Here is a 22,800-nt window from a genome sequence, read left to right as displayed (position 1 = left end):
TAAAAGTTTCTGTAAGTTTTTGAACTCCGTGAAACCAGTCAGAAGCAATGTGTACATCACTCAGGTCTTAGTGCAAAAGAAGTTAAGATAGGAAATGATGCTGTGAGAGGGAGTAGGTGATATGTCCTCTGGCATAAAAATGACAATCATTGCTCTTTCCTTGGACCTTCTACCTTTTTCAGAGTAAATTACAAACACCTTGTAGGCACAACAGAGGCTACTCAGAAAGTGATGAGGATGCATGGAGGCAAAGCCTCCATATGACCAGAACTGTGTCTGTAGCAGCAGTCATAGGAAGCCTGCTGTGCACATTCAAGAGATATAGTCCCCAACTCCATCCAATCTGAAAACAGAAAAAAGCGATTGAGAAATACTGTTATAATGCTGCTGCTGCTAAGTCGCTGCAGTCATTTCCGACTCTGTGTGACCCCATAGAGGGGGGCCAACCAGGATCCCCCGTCCCTGAGATTCTCCAGGCAAGAACACTGGAGTGGGTTGCCATTTCCTTCTCCAATATATGAAAGTGAAAAGTGAAAGTGAAGTTGCTCAGTCGTGTCCAACTTTCAGCAACCCCATCGTCTGCAGCCTACCAGGCTCCTCCATCTATGGGATTTTCCAGGCAAGAGTAGTGGAGTGGCTTGCCATTGCCTTCTCTGACTGTTACAATGGAGGATGGTAAAATTTTGGAAACATCAAAGGCTATTACCTTCTCTTCCTGTTTACATGAAAAATTCAGAACACAGATATGTAGTATCAGACAACGTTTCTGAAGAAAGTGCTTCTAAATACATCAAAGAATTGCATTTGGAGAGTTACTATTATGGAAATCAAAGTGCAAAAATAGAAATAATTATAGTTGGTAGAAAAAGATCCCAGAAATCTTTATGTGAAATATATACTTGAGAATGCTTTGTACTATGATCAATGGCAGTAGAAGACTTAGATTCAAGCTTACGTTTGACCAAAGGATGACATTGGAATTGACTTATCTTTCACAAGGCAAAACACAGCTAAACTTACTGAATAAGTAATTTAACAAAGTTTGGGGAAATATCGGTTGCATAAACAGTTATTTCCCCAGTTAGTCCTAATATTTGAAATTCGTAACAAAGGTCCAAATTTGGTGTCTTCAGAAATACATACAGGGTATAAACCAGGTGGGGAAAATTGAGCAACACGTGAAGATGGTGGACACCACTTGGAAAATTAAGACAGCAAGATGAAATCATGTAATAATATTAATGTGGTAGTTGAGGAAGATGACCATTGATAGTTTAAGACAAAGGCGCAAGTTACGCATGAAACACCTACTAAGAAAAGGCAAAAAAAAAAAAAATTTTTTTTTACTTACCGTTTTCCTGTGCAATCTCATCTAAAACAGAAAAGAAGAAAAAATAAATTCAGAAGAAGCTGATCTTTACATGGGAAGCATGGTGTGGAGTACAAAAGGAAAGAATGGCAAAAGATGGGATTTAGGTAACATAAAATGGCAGAACATTTTTAAGGTGCAAATAAGAGATGGAACAACAGTTAAGAACATGCAAAAACATTTTTTTTCACTTGCCTTTTTCCTGTTTCATCTTATCTGAAGAAAAATAAGAGAGAAAAAATATTTTGTCAAAACACAGGACCAATGTCAAAAAAAGAGGGCAGATATTTGAAACCTTTCTATAGTTGACTCCATAGATCAAATGAACCACTATTGTGGGAACTGGAAAGGGGATGCTCCACAGGACATCCTGCAGTCAGGGGCATTGTTGTATTACATCCCACCACCCCCATCTCCAACTCCTGGAGCAAATGAAGCAAAGACAGATAATGACTCAATGAGAGGAGGTAGAATAGGACTGCTAGGACAAACAATATCCATCATTCATCGTTCTGTGGACCTTCTTTTTTTCAGGGTGCAGTGCAAAAGGCACCATCATGTGAATTGTTTGTTTACTGATGAGCCTTTGGAGGCTTCCCTGGTAGCTCACTTATTTGCCTGCCATGCAGGAGACAGCCCGTGGTGCAAGAGATCCAGGTTCTATCCCTGGTTTGGGAGGATCCTCTGGAGAAGGAAATGGCAACCCACTCCAGTATTCTTGCCTGGAGAATCCCACGGACAGAGGAGCTGGCAGGCTATAGTCCATGGAGTTGCATAGAATCAGACACAACTGAAGGGACTTAGCACACAGGCATGCAAGGAAGGAACACCTGGGACTATGATCAATATCAGTGGAAGACTTACATTCAAGATTACATTTGACCAAAGAAGGACATCAGAACTGACTCATCTTTCACGGGACAAAAGATAGTGAGAATTGCCAGACAAGTAATCTCTCCAGGTCTGGGGAAAAAATACCAGTTGTATAAAGGTTGGTCCTGATCTTTGAAATTTCTGACAGTGCTCCAAAGATTTGGTGTCTCTAGAAATACATATAAGGTATAAACCAGGTGGCAATTAGTCAAATACCCTTTATCTCACCACTTCTTAGTGAAACTATGGGAAATCTCTGGAGACAAAGAAGCCAATGTTTCTATGGGGAGAGTGGTGTGGAGTACAAAGAGAAAGAATGGGATGTAGGAAACAGAAAATGACAGAACTTAAGGAGGAGAAGGCCAGCACAACATTTGGAGAGAAACCTGTATACACCCAGGAGAAGATCAAGCCCATAGATGACATACAGATAAAAAGGCAGGGAATATTAAAGTCACGCGAAAAGGAGTTATTTTAAAAGGCATTTTGGAGTAGGGAGTTGTCAGAAAATTTACCTAAATTGTACTGCAGTACTTCTGAAAAATAAAATGAAGGATCGATGTAAATATATTGTGAGGGAAACATGAAGAAAATCCAGTGTGCTCAAAACATTTCTATTTAACATGAAACAAACCAGCATGCAGATAAATATGAAAACATTGTTTGCAAATACACACACACACACACACACAAACACAGAGACACTGGCTGAGAGCTCACACTTACCCAGAGAAGAGTCTGCAGCGGTGCACACAGAGATAAAGAAGAGAATTTACTGACTGAGAAATATCTTAGGAATAGCATATATGATGACTGCAATTTTAAAGTGTTATTATTTCCTTTTGACATTACTGAGACTTTTAGTACTTGACTTGCTAGCTTTAGAAGGCATTGGATACCCTAACTTGATAGAAAGAGAACTGTGGTATTAATGCCAGTAGGAAGAGTTCTAAATCAAATGACCTGAGTTTTTCTTGAAGAATACCTTAGCATTAGAAACTATAAAACTGCTGAACTTATTAGGTATGTTCATAATAAATCTATCTGACAGTATGGAGCGGTCTACATTGATTCCTTGGCCAAGACAAACGAAAGAGGTAGGAATGGGGGAACTTGAGCAACATGTGAAGATGGCAGACATCACTTGGAAAACTAAATGAGTAAGATGAAATCATGTAATAATAGGGATGTGAGAGTTGAGGAGGATGATCATTGATAGTTGAGGACAAAGGAGCAAGTTACAGATGAAACACCAACTAAGAACAGGCAAAAAACAATTTGACTTGTCTTTTTCCTGTGCAATCTTGTCTGAGAAAAGAAAAGAAAAAATAAATTCAAAAGAAGCCGGTCTTTATAGGGGAAGCGTGTTCAGAGTATAAAAGGAAAGAATGGCAAAAGATGGGATTTAAAATGTAACATAAAATGACAGAATTTTTTTAAGGTGCAAGGAATAGAGGAAAAAACTAGGAATATGTGAAAAAAGTTTTGACTTACCTTTTTCCTGTGCAATCTTATCTGAGAAAAAACAGAAGAGAAAAGCAGTTAAAAGAAGCCAGTGTTTCAGGGGAAGATTGGTGTGAAGTACAAAAGAAAAGAATAGGAAAAGATGGAATTTAGGTTAAAAAAAAAAAAAAAAAAACGACAGCTTTTTTCTTGAAGTTCAAGTTACAGATTAAATAGCAAATAAGTATACGAAAAAACCTTTGACTTGCATTTTTCCTGTGAAGTCTTATCTGAGGGGAAAAAAAAAAAGAAAAAAGCAATTCAAAAGAGGCTGATCTTTACAGGGGAAGCGTGTGGTAAATTAAAAGAAGGAAAGAATGGGAAAAGATGGATGTTAGGTTACAGAAAATGACAGAACTTTTTCTTAAGGTGCAAATAAAAGATGAAACAACAATTAAGAACATGCAAAAACAGTTTTTTCACTTGCCTTTTTCCTGTTTCATCTTATCTGAATAAGAAAAGAGGGAATAAAATATTTATGAATAAAAAGAAGAGGGAAGAAAATATTTCTTCAAAATGCAAGCCCAATGTCAAAAAAAGAGGGCAGATATTTGAAACCTTTCTATAGTTGACTCCATAGGTCAAATGAACCACTATTGTGGGAACTGGAGAGGTGATGTTCCACAGGACATCCTGCAGCCAGGGGCATTGTTGTATTACATCCTACCACCCCCATCTCCAACTCCTAGAGCAAATGGAGCAAAGACAGATAATGAGTCAATGAAAGGAGGTAGAATAGGACTGCTAGGACAAATAATATCAATCTTCATCTTTTAGTGAACTTTCTCCTTTTTTCAGGATGGAGTGGAAACAAGGACACATATGTGAGTCACATATTTAGCAAGTAATAAAGTGAATTCCACGGGTTGTGGAGACTGGGATGTCACAGTCTGTGGGGTTGCAAAGAGTTGCAAATGACTCAGCAACTGAGCACAAAGAAGTCTTCAGGCTTCTCAGGTGGCACTAGTGGGAAGGAACCCACTTGCCAATGCAGGAGACATAAGAGATGCAGGTACGATCCCTGGCTTGGGAAGATCCCCTGGAGGAGGGTATGGCAACCCATATCAATATTCTTTCCTGGAGAATCAACAGACAGAGGACCCTGGCAGGCTACAGTCCATAAGGTGGCAAAAGTCAGACATGACTGAAGCAACTTAGCACACACGCACTGAAAGAAACCTACAGTAAAAGTACCCATCAGCTCTATATGGTATCTGTAACTGTAATCTTATGAAGGCTGCTCAGTATATAGAAGAGGTGTGCTTCTAAGTTCATTAAACTTGTAAACACAATATGATTGAAAACCATCATTAGGAAATCAAGGATGTTAAACTTTTGATGTTTATACTATTGTATTATGAGGAAACCTTTTAGGAATGTATAGGATTATAGTTTTTCACCTCATCCATATAGCATTTCAACACTGAGAAATTTGTTGTATACTTCCTTTTAAAAGTCCTTCTACCAAAATCTGAAAATAAAGTCAGTTTGCTAAATTAATAATTATGTCAGAATAAAAATGCAGAAAAAAATGATACTATTTACAGTAAAAAAGAAAATAAGCCCAGGGAATACCATCAAATGTTTGTTATTTAAGGCACTTGGGTGATATGCTCAATGGCAGTGGAAGAGGGAGTCTGAATGCTACAGTGGAACCATGAAGGATATCTGAGTTTTCATAGTCCTTCATGCTCAAAAGTCTCCAAGCCAGGCTTCAACAGTATGTAAACCGTGAAATTCAAGATGTTTAAGCTGGATTTAGAAAAGGCAGAGGAACCAGAGATCAAATTGCCAACATCCGTTGTATCATCGAAAAAGCAACAGAGTTCCAGAAAAACATCTACTTCTGCTTTATTGACTATGCCAAAGCCTTTGACTGTGTGGATCACAAAAAACTGCGGAAAATTCTTCAAGAGATGGGAATACCAGACCACCTGATCTACCTCCTGAGAAATCTGTGTGCGGGTCAAGAAACAACAGTTAGAACTGCTCATGGACAAACAGACTGGTTCCAAACCAGAAAAGGAATATGTCAAGGCTGTATATGGTCACCCTGCTTATTTTACATCTATGCAGAGTACATCATGCAAAATGCAGGGCTGGATGAAGCACAAGCTGGAATAAAGATTGCCAGAAGAAATATCAATAACCTCAGATACCAAGATGACACCATCCTTATGGCAGAAAGCAAAGAAGAATTAAAGAGCCTCTTGATGAAAGTGAAAGAGGAGAGTGAAAAAGCTGGCTTGAAACTCAACATTCAGAAAACTAAGATCATGGCATCCGGTCCCATCACTTCATGGCAAATAGATGGGAAAATAATGGAAACAATGAGAGACTTTATTTTCTTGGGTTCCAAAATCACTGCAGATGGGGACTACAGCCATGAAATTAAAAGATGCTTGCTCCTCGGAAGAAAAGCTATGTCTCTGCATATTAAAAAGCATATTAAAAAGCATTACTTTGCTGACAAAGGTCCATCTAATCAAAGCTATGATTTTTCCAGTAGTCATGTATGGATGTGAGAGTTGGACTGTGAAGAAGGCTGAGTGCCAAAGAATTGATGCTTTTGAACTGTGGTGTTGGAGAAGACTCTTGAGAGTCCCTTGGACTTCAAGGAGATCCAACCAGTCCATCCTAAAGGAAATCAGTCCTGAATATTCATTGGAAGCACTGATGCTGAAGCTGAAATGCCAATATTTTGGCCACCTGATGTGAAGAACTGACTCACTGGGAAAGACCCTGATGCTGGGAGGGATTGGGAGTAGGAGAAGAAGAGGACAATAGAGGATGAGATGGTTGGATGGCATCACTGACTCAATGGGCATGAGTTTGAGTGAACTCCGAGAGCTGGTGATGGACAGGGAGGCCTGGCGTGCTGCAGTCCATGGAATCACAAAGAGTCTGATATGACTGAGTGACTGAACTGAACTGAACTGATAAGGACTATAGACCAAGAAGCTTCTCTGGAAAGAATGGAGTCTTAATTCATCTCCTAAGGTTTGGCCAATAGCAACTGCATAGTAATGGCCTTTGAACTTGGCACATGTTCAAGACTATATGGCGCATGCACTAACAATCGGTAGTTTTCAGAAAATATATACAGAGTGTAACCATGTATCCATTTGTCTCTTCCCTTTTGTTCCACAAAATTCACATTGAAACTGTGGTGAGACTCTACAGAATAGAAGAAGTCAGTGTTTATAGGAAAGGAACATGTGTTCTGAAAAAATTAAGGGATGGAAAAGAATGAGGACAGAGGGTAGGAAAACAGAAATTGAGAGAACTTAACAAGGATGATGTTTATGAAACAAAATAAGAGAAAATAACAGACATGAAGGTTCAGATCAGTCCCTCAGTCGTGTCCAAGTCTTTGCGACCCCATGAATAGAAGCACGCCAGGCCTCCCTGTCCATCACCAACTCCCAGAGTTCACTCAGACTCATGGCCATCAAGTCAGTGATGCCATCCAGCCATCTCATCCTCTGTCATCCCCTTCTCCTCCTGCCTCCAATCCCCCCAGCATCAGAGTCTTTTCCAATGAGTAAACTCTTCGCATGAGGTGGCCAAAGTACTGGAGTTTCAGCTTTAGCATCATTCCTTCCAAAGAAATCCCAGGGCTGATCTCCTTTAGAATGGACTGATTGGATCTCCTTGCAGTCCAAGGGACTCTCAAGAGTCTTCTCCAACACCACAGTTCAAAAGCATCAATTCTTTGGCACTCAGCCTTCTTCACAGTCCAACTCTCACATCCATACATGACCACAGGAAAAACCATAGCCTTGACTAGACAAACCTTTGTTGGAAAAGTAATGTCTCTGCTTTTGAATATGCTATCTAGGTTGGTCATAACTTTCCTTCCAAGGAGTAAGTGTCTTTTAATTTCATGGTTGCAGTGATTTTCGAGCCCAGAAAAATAAAGTCTGACACTGTTTCCACTGTTTCCCCATCTATTTCCCATGAAGTGATGAGACCGGATGCCATGATCTTTGTTTTCTGAATGTTGAGCTTTAAGCCAACTTTTTCACTCTCCACTTTCACCTTCATTAAGAGGCTTTTTAGTTCCTCTTCACTTTCTGCCATAAGGGTGGTGTCATCTGCATATCTGAGGTTATTGATATTTCTCCCAGCAATCTTGATTCCAGCTTGTGTTTCTTCCAGTCCAGCGTTTCTCAAGATGTACTCTGCATAGAAGTTAAATAAGCAGGGTGACCATATACAGCCTTGACGTACTCCTTTTCCTATTTGGAACCAGTCTGTTGTTCCATGTCCAGTTCTAACTGTTGCTTCCTGACCTGCATACAGATTTCTCAAGAGGCAGGTCAGGTGGTCTGGTATCCCCATCTCTTTCAGAATTTCCCACAGTTTATTGTGATCCACACAGTTAAAGGCTTTGGCATAGTCAATAAAGCAGAAATAGATGTTTTTCTGGCACTCTCTTGCTTTTTCCATGATCCAGCGGATGTTGGCAATTTGATCTCTGGTTCCTCTGCCTTTTCTAAAATCAGCTTGAACATCAGGAAGTTCACGGTTCACATATTGCTGAAGTCTAGTTTGGAGAATTTTAAGCATTACTTTATTAGCATGTGAGATGAGTACAATTGTGTGGTAGTTTTAGCATTCTTTGGCATTGCCTTTCTTTGGGATTGGAATGCAAACTGACCTTTTCCAGTCCTGTGGCCACTGCTGAGTTTTCCAAATTTGCTGGCATATTGAGTGCAGCACTTTCACAGCATCATCTTTCAGGATTTGGAATAGCTCAACTGGAATTCCATCATCTCCACTAGCTTTATTCATAGTGATGCTTTCTAAGGCCCACTTGACTTCACATTCCAGGATGTCTGGCTCTAGGTCAGTGATCACACCATCATGATTATCTGGGTCATGAAGATCTTTTTTGTACAGTTCTTCTGTGTATTCTTGCCACCTCTTCTTAATATCTTCTGCTTCTGTTAAGTGCATACCATTTCTGTCCTTTATCGAGCCCATCTCTGCATGAAACGTTCCTTTGGTATCTCTGATTTTCTTGAAGAGATCTCTAGTCTTTCCCATTCTGTTGTTTTCCTCTATTTCTTTGCATTGATTGCTGAAGAAGGCTTTCTTATCTCTTCTTGCTATTCTTTGGAACCCTGCATTCAGATGTTCATATCTTTCCTTTTCTCCTCTGTTTTTCACTTCTCTTCTTTTGACAGCTATTTGTAAGGTCTCCCCAGACAGCCATTTTGCTTTTTTGAATTTCTTTTCCATGGGGATGGTATTGATCCCTGTCTCCTGTACAATGTCACGAACCTCATTCCACAGCTTATCAGGCACTCTATATATCAGATCTAGGCCCTTAAATCTATTTCTCACTTCCATGTATAATCATAGGGGATTTGATTTAGGTCATACCTGAATGGTCTAGTGGTTTTCCCTACTTTCTTCAATTTAAGTGTGAATTTGGCAATAAGGAGTTCATGATCTGAGGCACAGTCAGCTCCTGGTCTTGTTTTTGCTGACTGTATAGAGCTTCTCCATCTTTGGCTGCAAAGAATATAATCAATCTGATTTCAGTGTTGAGCATCTGGTGATGTCCATATATAGAGTCTTTTCTTGTGTTGTTGGAAGAGGGTGTTTGCTATGACCAGTGCATTTTCTTGGCAAAACTCTATTAGTCTTTGCCCTGCTTCATTCTGTATTCCAAAGCCAAATTTGCCTATTACTCCAGGTGTTTCTTGACTTCCTGCTTTTGCATTCCAGTCCCCTATAATGAAAAGGACATCTTTTTTGGGTGTTAGTTCTAAAAGGTCTTGTAGGTCTTCATAGAACCGTTCAACTTCAGCTTCTTCAGCATTACTGGTTGGGGCATAGACTTGGATTATGCCAAAAGATGGTGTATAGGTAAAAGGAAAGGGAATGTGGAAGACTCCAAGGAAGCAGTGATTTAGAGTCTTATTGGAGTATAAAAGTTGTCAGAGAAATTTACCAAAGTTTTTCAAAAACTGGTCAAAAATATAAAGTGAAAACATCCAAATAAGTGTTAGAGAACAGAAAAGAAAGAACATACACATTTGATAAAAATTCATATGCAATGTTAAATGTACCAGGATGCAGGCCAGTCCACAGAACACACACACACACACATGCAAGCACTCACACATATACAAACTGCAGCTGAAAACTACCCTTTTCAGGAGAATATTGGTCAGGATTACAAAAGAAGAAATGGAAAGAATTTACTTAGGGAAAATGTCAAGAACAGTAGTAATAATGGTTACTTTTAAAACACGTTTCTTAGATTGCCAACCCAGGTTCGATGCATGAGACAGGATGCTCAGGGCTGATGCACTGGGATAACCCTGCGGGATGGGATGGGTAGGGAGGTGGGAGAGGGGTTCAGGATGGGGAACACATGTACATCCATGGCTGATTCATGTCAGTGTATGGCAAAACCACTACAACGCTATGCTATGCTATGCTAAGTCACTTCAGTCGTGTCCAACTCTGTGTGACCCCAGAGATGGCAGCACACCAGGCTCCCCCGTCCCTGGGATTCTCCAGGCAAGAACACTGGAGTGGGTTACCATTTCCTTTTCCAATGCATGAAAGTGAAAAGAGAAAGTGAAGTCACTCAGTCGTGTCCGACTCCTAGCAACCCCATGGACTGCAGCCCACCAGGCTCCTCCATTCATGGGATTTTCCAGGCAAGTGTACTGGAGTGGGGTGCCATTGCCTTCTCCGAACCACTACAATATTGTAAAGTAATTAGCCTCCAATTAAAATCAATAAATTAAAAAAAAAAACATGTTTCTGACATCATGCTTTTATGCAATTTTTTTAAGAAAAATTTCTTTAAAAAATGAAAAGGAGAAAAATGAGTGAACTTTCTGTATTGGAAAAAAATCATTATTTCTTCCAATTATTATCTTATAAAATTATCTTGATTCAAACTGTTTAAATTTCAATTTTTTTGGAGGTTAGCCTTCATAAGTTCCTTGACTATTACTAAATATAGAGTCAATGCTTATTACTTTGGTAGTGCTTGTACACAATAGCCACACTCACTGTATTAAAGGAACCTGAACCACTGCCAGTAGAAAAATATCATGTTAGTTTCCTGAGTGCTTCTTTTCACAGTGTTTTCAGCAAGTGAGTAAACTATAGCTTCTTAAAATGTAGATTACTATTTCAATTCATGCCTAAATGAAGTTCATCTTAATTAAATCACATGAAAGAAAGGAAATGATGCTCTAGACACAATATATGGAAATTGAAATCAAATGACCTGGGCACATGTGGGACAAACTTTCAAAACAGTCTCTGAGAATGCCAATACTTCAGAAATGTATGGCTAATAAATTTACATGGCAGGGAGGGACTGTTTATGCCAGTTGAAACAAAGTGACAAAGTAAAGAAATCATAATGGGAGAAATTGAATGTGAAATAAAGATGGTGAATTTCAGTTGCAAAGGCAAAATACCAAAACAAAGCCACATAAAAACATGCATAGAGACTTGAAGACAAAGATACCAGAAAAGAATGAATCCATGACTAGGTAGGCAAGGAAGTTACCTTGACATTGGGAACCTGGCATTTTTCTCTTCACATAAAAAAGAAAAAGAACTCAAAATACATTCAAAATAATGATCCAATGTGAGGAAGAAATAAAGAAAAATGTGAAAATCTCCCATCCTTTACTCTTTGGTTCAACCTGACCTCATTTTCTATAAGATATGAAGACCTTTCCAGAAATCAGTGAAAAGATTGTTTTACTTTCGTTCATCCCTTGGTGTCAAAGGAATCAAGATGGGAAATTACCCTGGGGAAGCAGGCAGAAAGGACTTCTTGGATAAACAATGTCCATCACTGGTGCTGTATTAGACTTTCTACATTTTTCAGAATAAACTGCAAAGTCACAATTATACACAAAGTACAGCTTAAAAAGAGATGAGGAAGCAAAGAAAGTGTTCATTAAAAAAAAATGTATAGCAATAATGAAAAATGTATACCTGTGGCTGATTCATGTTGATGTATGGCAAAACCCACAATATTGTAATTTGTCTCTAATTAAAATAAGTAAATTAATTAAAAAATAATATGATAATGACAAGGAAATGCAAAATAAAGTAAAATAAAAAGTATATTCCATTGGCAGGCAGGCTCTTTACCACTAGCACCACCTGGGAAATCCATTAATCCATCTGGGAAATCCATTTATCAATACCTAAAAATGGAATCTATTCAACGTTATTTTAAAATGTTATATATTATCATAAGGAAATTAAAATAACATATCTTCCTAGGTAAAGAGCATGAAAAAATGTTTGTTATCAAATAGGTCATTACATATTTAAATAAATGATTGACTTTTTAAACTATTATTATGTGGTTAATTAAGCTATCTTCTTATCTTCTAACAGCCCTTCAAATGGCTATAGGTTATCATCCTCAGGTCTGAAACTTCCCTTTGGCCATTGACTAAAATGAATAAAATGAGTGTTAGAAAATTTGGAAAGTCTCTGTTCTTAAAGGCAATATTTACTTCTGCTAAACCTTAACAGCACTTAAAATCTGTGTCATGTATTGATTATACATAGCCTTGCCTTGTTCTTTATTTCTGCCATAATTTTATGTATATTAAACTAAGCTCCGAGATATAATGGAAATCTACTCTATAGCAGAAGGAACTCTACTCAATGCTCTGTGGTGACCTAAATATGAAGGAAATCAAAAGTGAGTATATGTATATACATATAGCTGATTCACTATGCTGTACAGTAGAAACTAACAGAATGTTGTAAAGGAATTATACGCCAATAAAATTTTTAAAAAGAGATGAAGAAGGAAAGAGAAAAAGTGTTCATTTTTTCAAAAAATGTATAGCAATAGCAATGATACTAATACATGCATTAAAGAAATATATTCCTAAATATCATCACCTCCTTTGAAAACAGAATTGTAATTGAAATTTTTCACTAGAAAATAAGGATGTTAAGTTTAAAATGAATATTAGGGTGATATAAACAAAAAATAAAACAACTATTAAAAACCATTAAAAAAATTGGCTACATCTGATGCAAGAACAGAAATTTGTAATCATTTTATAGTTTACTCCAAGTTTTAAAGTGACCAATATTTTTAAAATTGGAAGCAAATATTTCTGAAGGACATCTTGTCAAATATGAGCAATGGTATATCACACACACACACACACCACTTGATGCAAAAGTTATGAAGATGGAAAATGCCACTGTGAGATAGAATAAGACTTCTGAGATAAGCAACATAAGTCATATGTATTTCGCTGGATCTTCTCTTTTTGTCAGAATACAATCCAAACATGCACACATACATGAGTACTTAAGGTACTTAGGAAGTCATGAGGAAACCTACAGAAAAAGCACCCATGTAGCTAAAACTCCATCAGTAGCAGTAGTCCCATGAAGCATGATTCATGCATTAAAGACATGTATTCCCTACTTACATTGAACCTGTAACCAAAAATATAGCTGAAAACAATCATTATAAAAGGAAGAATGTTAAACCTTTAATGGTTATATTAGCATTTCATTAAAAAAAAAAAAAAAAACATTTAGGAGTATCCTAGAACTCTAGCCTCTCATGTCATTCACATAAAACTTCAAAATGGAGAAATATGTTGTAAACAACATTGCTCAGTATGCAGAGTCCTTCTACAAAGTCCTTTCAAAATTATTGCTGCTTGCCACATCAATAATTATATCAATAAAATGCAAGAGAAAGACAGAAAAATTACTGTGGCATGAGAGAAAATAAACCCAGGAAAGGATATGCAAAATATCTGTACCTGAGAGAAGACTAGTGAATGATCAAGGGCATTGGATGTGTGAGCCTAAAGTCCACACTGTATCTGTGAGTGACACCTGAATTTACACAGTCTTTGAAAGGACAAGAGTTGGAGAAAATTAACTCAGCAAGTGTGGAGTCTTATCATAAAGCTTGGGGGAGTTATCCATGGTATATTAATGGCCACCTGAACTTTGAATACATGTCAGAAATCCTAAGTTATTGAAAATGTATCAGAAAATAAATACAGAATGTAAACAGTGTGCCCCTCAGTCTCATCCCCTTCATCTCACAAAATTCATAGTGAAACTGAGAAGGCCCTGGATGACAGAAAAAGATAGTGTTTATAGGGAAGGAACATAGGAAATGAAATAGGATGTACTGAGACTTACACAGGTCTAGGCTAATAGATGGAAAGAATTTAATATGAGAGAATTCCATAAACAAAACATTGAGGAGAAAAGAGTAGATAATGAGATACAGCGTGAGCCAAAAGATGAACTGAAAATAAAGTGTCAGTTGTTCAGTCATGCCCAACTCTTTTGTGACTCTATGGGCTGTAGCCCACCAGGTTCTTCTCTCTATGGGATTTTCCAGGCAAGAATACTGGAGTGGGATACCATTTCCTCCTCCAGAGGATATTCCCTACCCAGGGATCTAACCTGGGTCTCCTGCATTGCAGGCAGATTGTCTACCATCTGAGCTCTCAGGGAAGCCATGAGTCAAAAGATGGCATATAGATAAAAGACAGAATGATAAAAGAACCAAAAATGCGGTTGTTTAAAGCTTATTGGAACAAAAATGTCTTTGGGGATATTTACCTATTTTTTCCCAAAGAACACCTGAAAAATTAAGAGAAAAAAACAGGTAAGTTTACTGGGATGAAAGGTCAAGGGAAACGAAATTTAGTGAAAAATTTACATACAATTATAAATGTAACAGGATTTAAACAAACACACACACACACAAACATATACAGGCATATACAATGTGCCAAAGTAGCTGACAGCTTTCTTTGGTGCTGATCAAAACATTAAATGAGGAAAAAGAATAATCTTGCTGACTTTAGGAAAAATTTTAGGTATATTGGTAGTGGTGGTTACCTTTTGAAAATGTTCTTGAATTATTTGGACACTACTTGGGCTGTTATGATTTGATTGGTTACCTTTAATAAAGTCTTTTGCTGCTACTAAATATAAATCATCATCTCACATAAAATATCCATAAGGAGTGAATTAGACTGTACTGAACTACTTCTAGAAAAACTGAAGGATTTGGTTCTTAGGAACCACTATTAACATTTTCTTATGCAGTGATGATATAACTTTATTTTTGGTGAATTGCTATTTTAGTTCATGCCAAAAAGAACCTCATCTTATCTTGATCACCTCCTCAAAAATATGCAAATATGAACCCATGCAAACAGAATTTTTAAGGAGAGATGAGAAACCAAAGAGAAAAAAATCACCCATATGTTCAAAACATTACGTGTAGCAATGACTATAGGAACTCTGCTGCATGCATCAAAGAGATAAATTTCCTCTGAAAACAAATGTATACTGAAAAATATCCTTAGAAAAAATAGGATATTAAATTGTAAGGAATAATTTTGTGTTTTATGAAAAAAAATCTTATAGAACATTACAGAACAGTGATTATGATTTCATTCACATAAAATACTCAAGTTAGAAATATGCACTATTTTTTAACATTTCTAACAATATCAAATCTTTTCACAAATAGTTTAAGTAATTGTAGTTGTCCATGATAACAACAACTGTGTTAATAAAAGTAAGAATGAAAATTACTCTCCTTGGATATAAAAAAATTTCAGGAAAAAAAAATCTGGGTATTATTCCCAGACTTTAGGGCAGTGTAAGGATGACCTTCATCAATGAATCATTTTAGATTTTATTCAGGCTTTCAAAGACCAGAAAAGAGGGATATGGGAGAAGGTGACATGCAAAATATTGCCTTGAATGGTAGAAATGCTGTAGAGTGCAAACCAATGATGACATACTGATGAAAAGGTGGGATATGTTTAAAACATCAAGAAAACATGCATTTAAAATTGTTTGGGGAGTACAGGGATGTCAAAGATACTTTATAATTTTTTTCTGAATTTTGTCTGTGAAATACAATGAAAAATCAGTGCAATTTTCATTGAAAAGAAACACAAAGAACTAAGCTTTCAGATCAGAAAATTAAAAATTGCAAAATTTTGCAGTTAAGTTCATATTTGTATACACTTCACAAAGACTGAATGTCTGCATAAATTGTACAGGTGGGACAAATGAAAGCAAAAGCAATGGAGCATTGAATAACCCATGAAGATGAAACCCTTCAGTTAAATTAATGATAAAATGAGAGAAAAATTATGTAAATTCATATCTACTTTGCAGTGGAGGAAGATGATCACTGAAAATTGAAGACCAAAGTCAAAAGAAAGAGATGAAACATTACAAGGTACCAAGTGTGAAATATTATTGGGACTTCCCTCCATCCAGTTCACCCTTATCTGAAAAATAAAATGAAGATATAACCAGTCAAACCAAATGAAGGCACAATGTGAGGAAGAGATGACAATAATTTAATTTCTTTCCATTATTTATTCACTCAATAAAGTGACTCCACTTCTCTAAGAATTAGAACCTAATGTCCCAAAAGCCATGTAACTCATGAGAAGCAATGCTGTTTTGCTTCCTAATCCTTTTCTGTAAAGGAATTATCACATTAAAACTTCCTTTGGGAGAAGCTGAATCACTATTTGGTCTTGCATTGGGCTTTCCAGCTTTTTTTTTACACCCAAAACAAATGACAAACATGCTCAAATAAATGAAATAGGTATTGTAAATGTGATTCAAAAGTATATAATGAGAGAATGCCTTTGTCAGAAATTTGATCTGTGACTGCATTCATATGAAGCCTGCTAAATGCCTAAAAGTGTATGTTCCCAAGTTCTATCCCGTCTGTAAACCAAGAGGCAATTGAAAAATGTCATTAGAAAAAGAAGATGTTATACTTTGAAATTGAAGTGCTTTATGAAGAAAAGTTTTGGAATCATCCTAGGACAACAGCTTTCCTTGTCATTCACATAAAAAGTCCTGAAAATTGAGATACATCATTTATCAATTTTCCTCAAGATATAACCCTCTTGTTTAATTATTGAAAAAGCATTGCAGTTTGCAGAAATAATAATAGCATTGATAAAAATTTCAAAGTATAAATACTACACATAGATGAGAAAAAGACAAGAATATATTGCAAAATATTTGTAGAACTGGAACATTTGAGTAATTTGTTCAAAGAATAGTAAAAGAGTAAGACTCAATCTCACACTATCCAGTGGATGGCATCAGATTTTATAAGATCTTTGACAGAACAATGGAGGGAGAAACTTTATTATTAAATTGGGAATCATCTTTCTCTTAAGCATTGGTAAATATTAATGGTAGAGTAATTGCCCCCTTCAACTTGGGTACTTGTAAATGTCCTAAATTAACTGACATTTCTCAGATAACGAAGAAAGCATGGTAACCATGTGCTGATGAGTTCAGTCCCATCTTCTCAGAAAATCATGATACCATTTGGGAAGTCTCTGGAAGACAGACAAAGCCAATGTGATAAGAAGGAAAGGTAGAAAAGATGCAATCAGTAATGATGGAACATAGTGGGTAAACAACAGAAATGATGAAATAAGAAAGAGGTTCATATCCAAAAACTGGACAGAAGTGAGTGGCCATCCACGTGAAAAGTGAGCCAATGGACGGTGTAGTGATAGAAGGACAGGGAATGTTCAATACAGTGTGGAAGCAGTCACGAAGAGTTACTGGAGTGAAGGGTTGTGACAAACTTACCAAGTTTTCTCAGAAGATCATCTGGGAATACAATGGAAACCATCAGGTGAATGTCATGGAAAACAAACATGAAGAAAAATAAAATGCTTTGAAGAACCTGAAACTAATGTTAACTGTATCTGTATACATTATGCACATCATGAACACAAAACAGACTCAACAATAGTGGCTGAAAGGGGCTGTCTTTCAAACATAGAACATTCTATTAAAATAAAGGGGTGGGGACAAACAGAAAATTTTCTACATGAAGAAAGATGTTTAGAAATATTAGTTCAGGTAGTTACCCTTTCAAAATTTTTGTGCACCTTTTGACCTTATTTAAGCTCTTATTATTCAATATGTTTGTTCTAATAAGTTTCTTGACAGCTATTAAAAAATATAGTCAGCTTTCAGTTTTATCGTAGCTTAGTTATTTAAGTTCACCACACACATTGAATCAAGAATCTTAAGCCTTTGCTCCTAGCAGAAAATACAGTATTAGGTTTTTGGGTGCCTCTATTTGCATCATCTTTATTTACAAATTGTTTTAGGTATGTTTCTATCTGTGAATGCCTAAATGAAGACAATGTTACGAGAAAAATGTGCAACTTTAACTAGGTTCATAGGGAAATACATCCGTGGGACTTGGGATTTTTCTCTGAACACTTATTGATAAAACATTAAGGGAAAGAACTCAAAATTCATTCAAAATGAAGGTGCAATGACAGGAAAGGAAAGGGACAAACATTTGAATAACTTCCATTCCTCACAGTGTGGCTCAACCTGACCAAAATTTTTGAGAATTGGCACCATTTTCAATGAAGGCTTGATAGTCTTCTCAGAAGACAGAGGAACCATTTTTTTCACTTCCATTTACCTCTTTGGTGCCAAAGAAACAAGACTGGAAATGACGGCATGGGAGGAGCTGGGTCAGGTCTTCCTCTGCAATAAGCAACAACCATATGGGGACTGTATTGCCTGTTTTCTTCAGAATCAAATACAAACACAGTTCAAAAACAAGAGTGCTATTTAAGACATTATTAGGGAGATTTCCCTGACAGTTCAGTAGTTCAGACTCTGTGCTTTCACTGCAGGGGGCATGAGGTGGATCCATGGTCAGAAAACTAAGATCCCACATGCTTAGATTTATCTTTGGACTTTCTGTCCTCTGATTGATCTATATTTTTTGTGGATTGACCTAGAGATTGTCATACAGAGTGAAGTAAGTCAGAATGAGAAAAACAAATATCATATAATATCACTTACATGTGGAATACAAAAAAAATAGTACAGATGAACATTATTTGCAAAGCAGAAATAGAGTCAGAGATGTAGAGAACAAACTTATAACTACTATGTATAAAATATATAACTAATGAGAGCTATAATATATGATAATTATAACTACTCTATAGCACAAGGAACTCTACTCAGTGCTCCCTGGTGACCTGGGAAGGAAATCTAAAAAAAGTGGATGTATATATATTCATAACTGATCCCCTGTGCTGTAGAGCAGAAACTAACAAAGCAAAAAAATAAAAGAAAGAAACTAACAAAGCATTGTAAAGCAACTACAATACAGAAAAACAAAACAAAGCAAAACACCAGAAATAGCAACTGTACTACCTCTTCAACAAAGCATAGGTGTTATTAGAAGAAAAAAAATCCTACAGCCCTCATGGTGTAGGTAAGAAAAATAAAGCACTAAAGATGCAAAAAGCATAAGCATGCACTTGCCTCAAGCTGTACTTGTACCAGATGTTATATGAAGCCAGCTAAATAAATATATTAATACAGCTAATACATAGTCCTGTACTCCACTCCCTTGTAAAAAAAATTTACCTGAAAAAATGTTATTCGAGGAGAATGTTAAGCTTTCAGTGACTAAGTACAGTAGTGGGAAAAAAATCCACAAACATTTGCCTACATTCTAATGGGAAGAGGACAGGAACATAAAATGTATATATGCTTACTCCAAGTTTCAAAGGGTCAAGTATTTTAGAACTGGGAGCAAAGTTTTCCAGAAGACATCTTGCCACTCAATGGCATGCTTTTTGCATCCCCTCCCCACCCCCATCTCTTGATTCAAAAGTACAAAGACAGAAGATGATGCTAAAAGAGGCATAAAAGGTTTCTTCTGGGATAAAAATATCAATCATATATATCTCACTGGACCTTCTTTCATTGTACTATTCTTTTCCAGAGCACAATGTAAGCATGCACACAGATTGGAGTCAGATACTTAAGAAGTCATGGGGAGGCCTACAACAAAAGCACCCATCTAGTTAATGGCACCCCACTCCAGTACTCTTGCCTGGAGAATCCCATGGATGGAGGAGCCTGAAAGGCTGCAGTCCAAGGGGTCACTGAGGGTCGGACACAACTGAGCGACTTCACTTTCACTTTTCACTTTCATGCATTGGAAAAGGAAATGGCAACCCACTCCAGTGTTCTTGCCTGGAGAATCCCAGGGACTGGGGGGCCTGGTGGGCTGCCGTCTATGGGCTCACACAGAGTCGGACACGACTGAAGTGACTTAGCAGCAACAGCAGTTAAAACTCCATCAGTAGCAGTACTCATATGAGGCGTGCTTTACACATAAAAGAAGTGTATTCCCTACTTTCATTCAATCTGTAACCAAAAATATAATGAAAGATATCACTATCAAAGGAAGAATGTTAAACTTTTAATAGTTATATTGAAAGTGAAAGTGAAAATCGCTCAGTCATGTGGGACTCTTTGCAACCCCATGGACTGTAGTCCATGGAATTCTGCAGGCCAGAATACTGGAGTGGGTAGTCGTTCCCTTCCCAAGGGATCAAACCCACACCTCACAAATTGCAGGTGGATTCTTTACCAGCTGAACTACCAGGGAAGCCCAATGGTTATATTAGTGTTCTTTTAAATGAACGTTTTGGAGTTTCTTCAGACTCTAGCCTCTCCTGTAATTCACATAAAATTTCAAAATGGAGAAATACACTATAAACGATCTTTGCTCAATATACTAAGTCCTTCTACAATACAAACACTGAAACATTGCAGTCTGACAAGTTGAAAATTATGTCAATAAAATGGAAGAAAAAGTAAAATTACTATTGTATGAGAGAAAATAATCCCAGTAAATGGTATATAAAATACCTGTGCACCCGAAAAAAGACTTTAGTGAATGGTCAAAGAGCATTGGAAGAGTGATCCTAAAGCCCACACTGGACCTATGAGTTACACCTGAATTTACAGTCTTTGAAAGTACAAGAGTTGGAGAAACTTCACTCAATACATTTGTAATCTTATCTTACATCATAAAATTTGGGAGGCATAAATGGTATATCAATGACCCATTGAATTTTGAAAACATAGCAGACTTTCCAAGTCAATGAAAGCACTCCAGATAATAAATATAGACTGCAAGCCATCTTTCCATCTTCCATGTTCCATGTTTCCAGATGGAAAATACAACATTTATAATGAAATTATATCACAAAATTTATGAATGACAGTACAGGGCCATTTTTATAAGGAAGGAACATAGGAAATGAAAATAGAAGCTTTGGGAAAAAATCCGTTGTAAGGTAAAAAGAAGTGGAGAGAATTTAATATCAATGAAGTTCCTAAAGAGTTAAATAAGGAATCAGACATTAAGGATAAAGGCAAGCCAACAGATGGCTTAAAATTAAAAAGAGAGTAAATATTCAAAGTTTGGAGAAAGAAGAGCCTCTTGATGAAAGTGAAAGGGGAGAGTGAAAAAGTTGGCTCAAAACTCAACATTCAAAGAAACAAGATCATGACATCCAGTCCCATCACTTGATGGCAAACAGACAGGGAAACAATAGAAACAATGACAGATTTTATTTTATTGAGTTCCAAAATCACTGCAGATGGTGACTGCAGCCATGGTAGTAAAAGATGCTTGCTCCTTAGAAGAAAAACTATGACCAACCTAGACAGCATATTAAAAAGCAGAGACATTACATTGCCAACAAAGTTCAGTCTAGTCAAAGCTCTGGTTTTTCTGTAGTCATGTATGGATGTGAGAGTTGGACTATAAGGAAAGCTGAGAACCACTGTGGTGTTGGAGAAGACTCTTGAGAGTCCCTTGGACTGCAAGGAAGTCCAATCAGTCCATCCTAAAGGAAATCAGTCCTAAATATTCATTGGAAGGACAGATGCTGAAGGCAAACCTCCAATACTTTGGCCACCTGATGCAAAGAACTGACTCATTTGAAAAGACCCTGATGCTGGGCAAGATTGAAGGTGGGAGGAAAAGGGGATGACAGAGGATGAGATGGTTGGATGACATCACTGACTTGATGGACATGAGTTTGAGCAAGCTCTAGGAGTTGGTGTTGGACAGCAAAGCCTGGTATGTTGCAGTCCATGGAGTCACAAAGAGTTGGACACGCCTGAGCAATTGAACTGAACTGAGACAAACTTACCTATTTGTTTTAGAAGGTCATCTGAAAAAGAAACAGGAAACATCATTTTAAATACCATGGCTCAGAAAGAAAAAAGAATTCAAATTAAATCACTTATTCATGTACAATGTTAAATGTAATAGGATATAGACAAACACAGTTTAGTAGCTAAACAACAAATAGACAAGCACAGATACATGAACATATGTATGGAATGTGATACAAAAGTTTATAGTTAAAGTACTCTTCTGTCAGAAATTTGATCTGTGGCAGTATTCATATGAAGCCTGCTACATGCATTGAAAAGATATACTCCAAGTTTCACCCAGTATGTTAAACTAAGATACAGTTAAACATATAATTAGAAAAGGAGGATATCAAACTAATTGGAAGAGCTTTATGAAAAAAAAATTTTGGAATTATACTAGGCCAACAGCTGTAGTCATTCACATACAAAGTCCCAAGTTTTGGAATATACTAGACAATGTTCTAAGATATAACATCCTTGTTTAATTACTGAAAAGAGAATTTTCAATTATTTCTGCAGTTTGCAGAAATAATAATTGCACAAATAAAATTTAAAAGTATAAAGAATACTCTAGATGGGAATAAAGACAAGAAACTATTGTAAAATATTTTAAAAACTGGAATATTTTGAGTATTATGTTCAAGAACAGTAAAGAGTGTGACTCAATTTCACACTTAAGCAGCGGATGGCATCATATTTTTATAAGATCTTTGACAGGACAATGGAGGTAGAAACTTCTTTATTAAGCTGGGACTCCTCTCCTCTCTTAAGCACAGGGAAAATATAATAGTTTATTAATGGCCCCTTCGACTTGGGTACTGGTAAATGTCCTAACTTTATGTGGTAACCATGTGCCGGGTAGTCCAATCCCTTCCTCTCAGAAAATTATGATACAAGTTTGGCGAGTCCTGGGGAGACAAAGAAAGCCAATATGATAGGATGGAAATGGAAAAGAGATGCAATGAGCAATGATG

At 36.9% G+C, this 22,800-nt stretch overlaps 1 protein-coding gene across 1 annotated transcript in view; it reads right to left on the bottom strand.

Moving 5' to 3' along the window:
- Positions 1-221: 221 nt before the first annotated feature.
- The window catches only part of LOC109553490 (butyrophilin-like protein 2), a 67,558-nt gene continuing 44,979 nt past the window's right edge, over positions 222-22,800 (bottom strand). Inside the window, 4 exon segments of the mRNA XM_070777614.1 lie at positions 222-343; positions 1,352-1,372; positions 3,737-3,757; positions 21,820-21,840. Of these exon segments, the coding sequence (XP_070633715.1) occupies positions 222-343; positions 1,352-1,372; positions 3,737-3,757; positions 21,820-21,840 (185 nt within the window).

Source organism: Bos indicus, chromosome 23, assembly GCF_029378745.1.
Source record: "Bos indicus isolate NIAB-ARS_2022 breed Sahiwal x Tharparkar chromosome 23, NIAB-ARS_B.indTharparkar_mat_pri_1.0, whole genome shotgun sequence".
Classification (NCBI taxonomy): domain Eukaryota; kingdom Metazoa; phylum Chordata; class Mammalia; order Artiodactyla; family Bovidae; genus Bos; species Bos indicus.
Note: the sequence above shows the minus strand (reverse complement) of the source record. Positions and strands in the feature narration are given on the sequence as shown.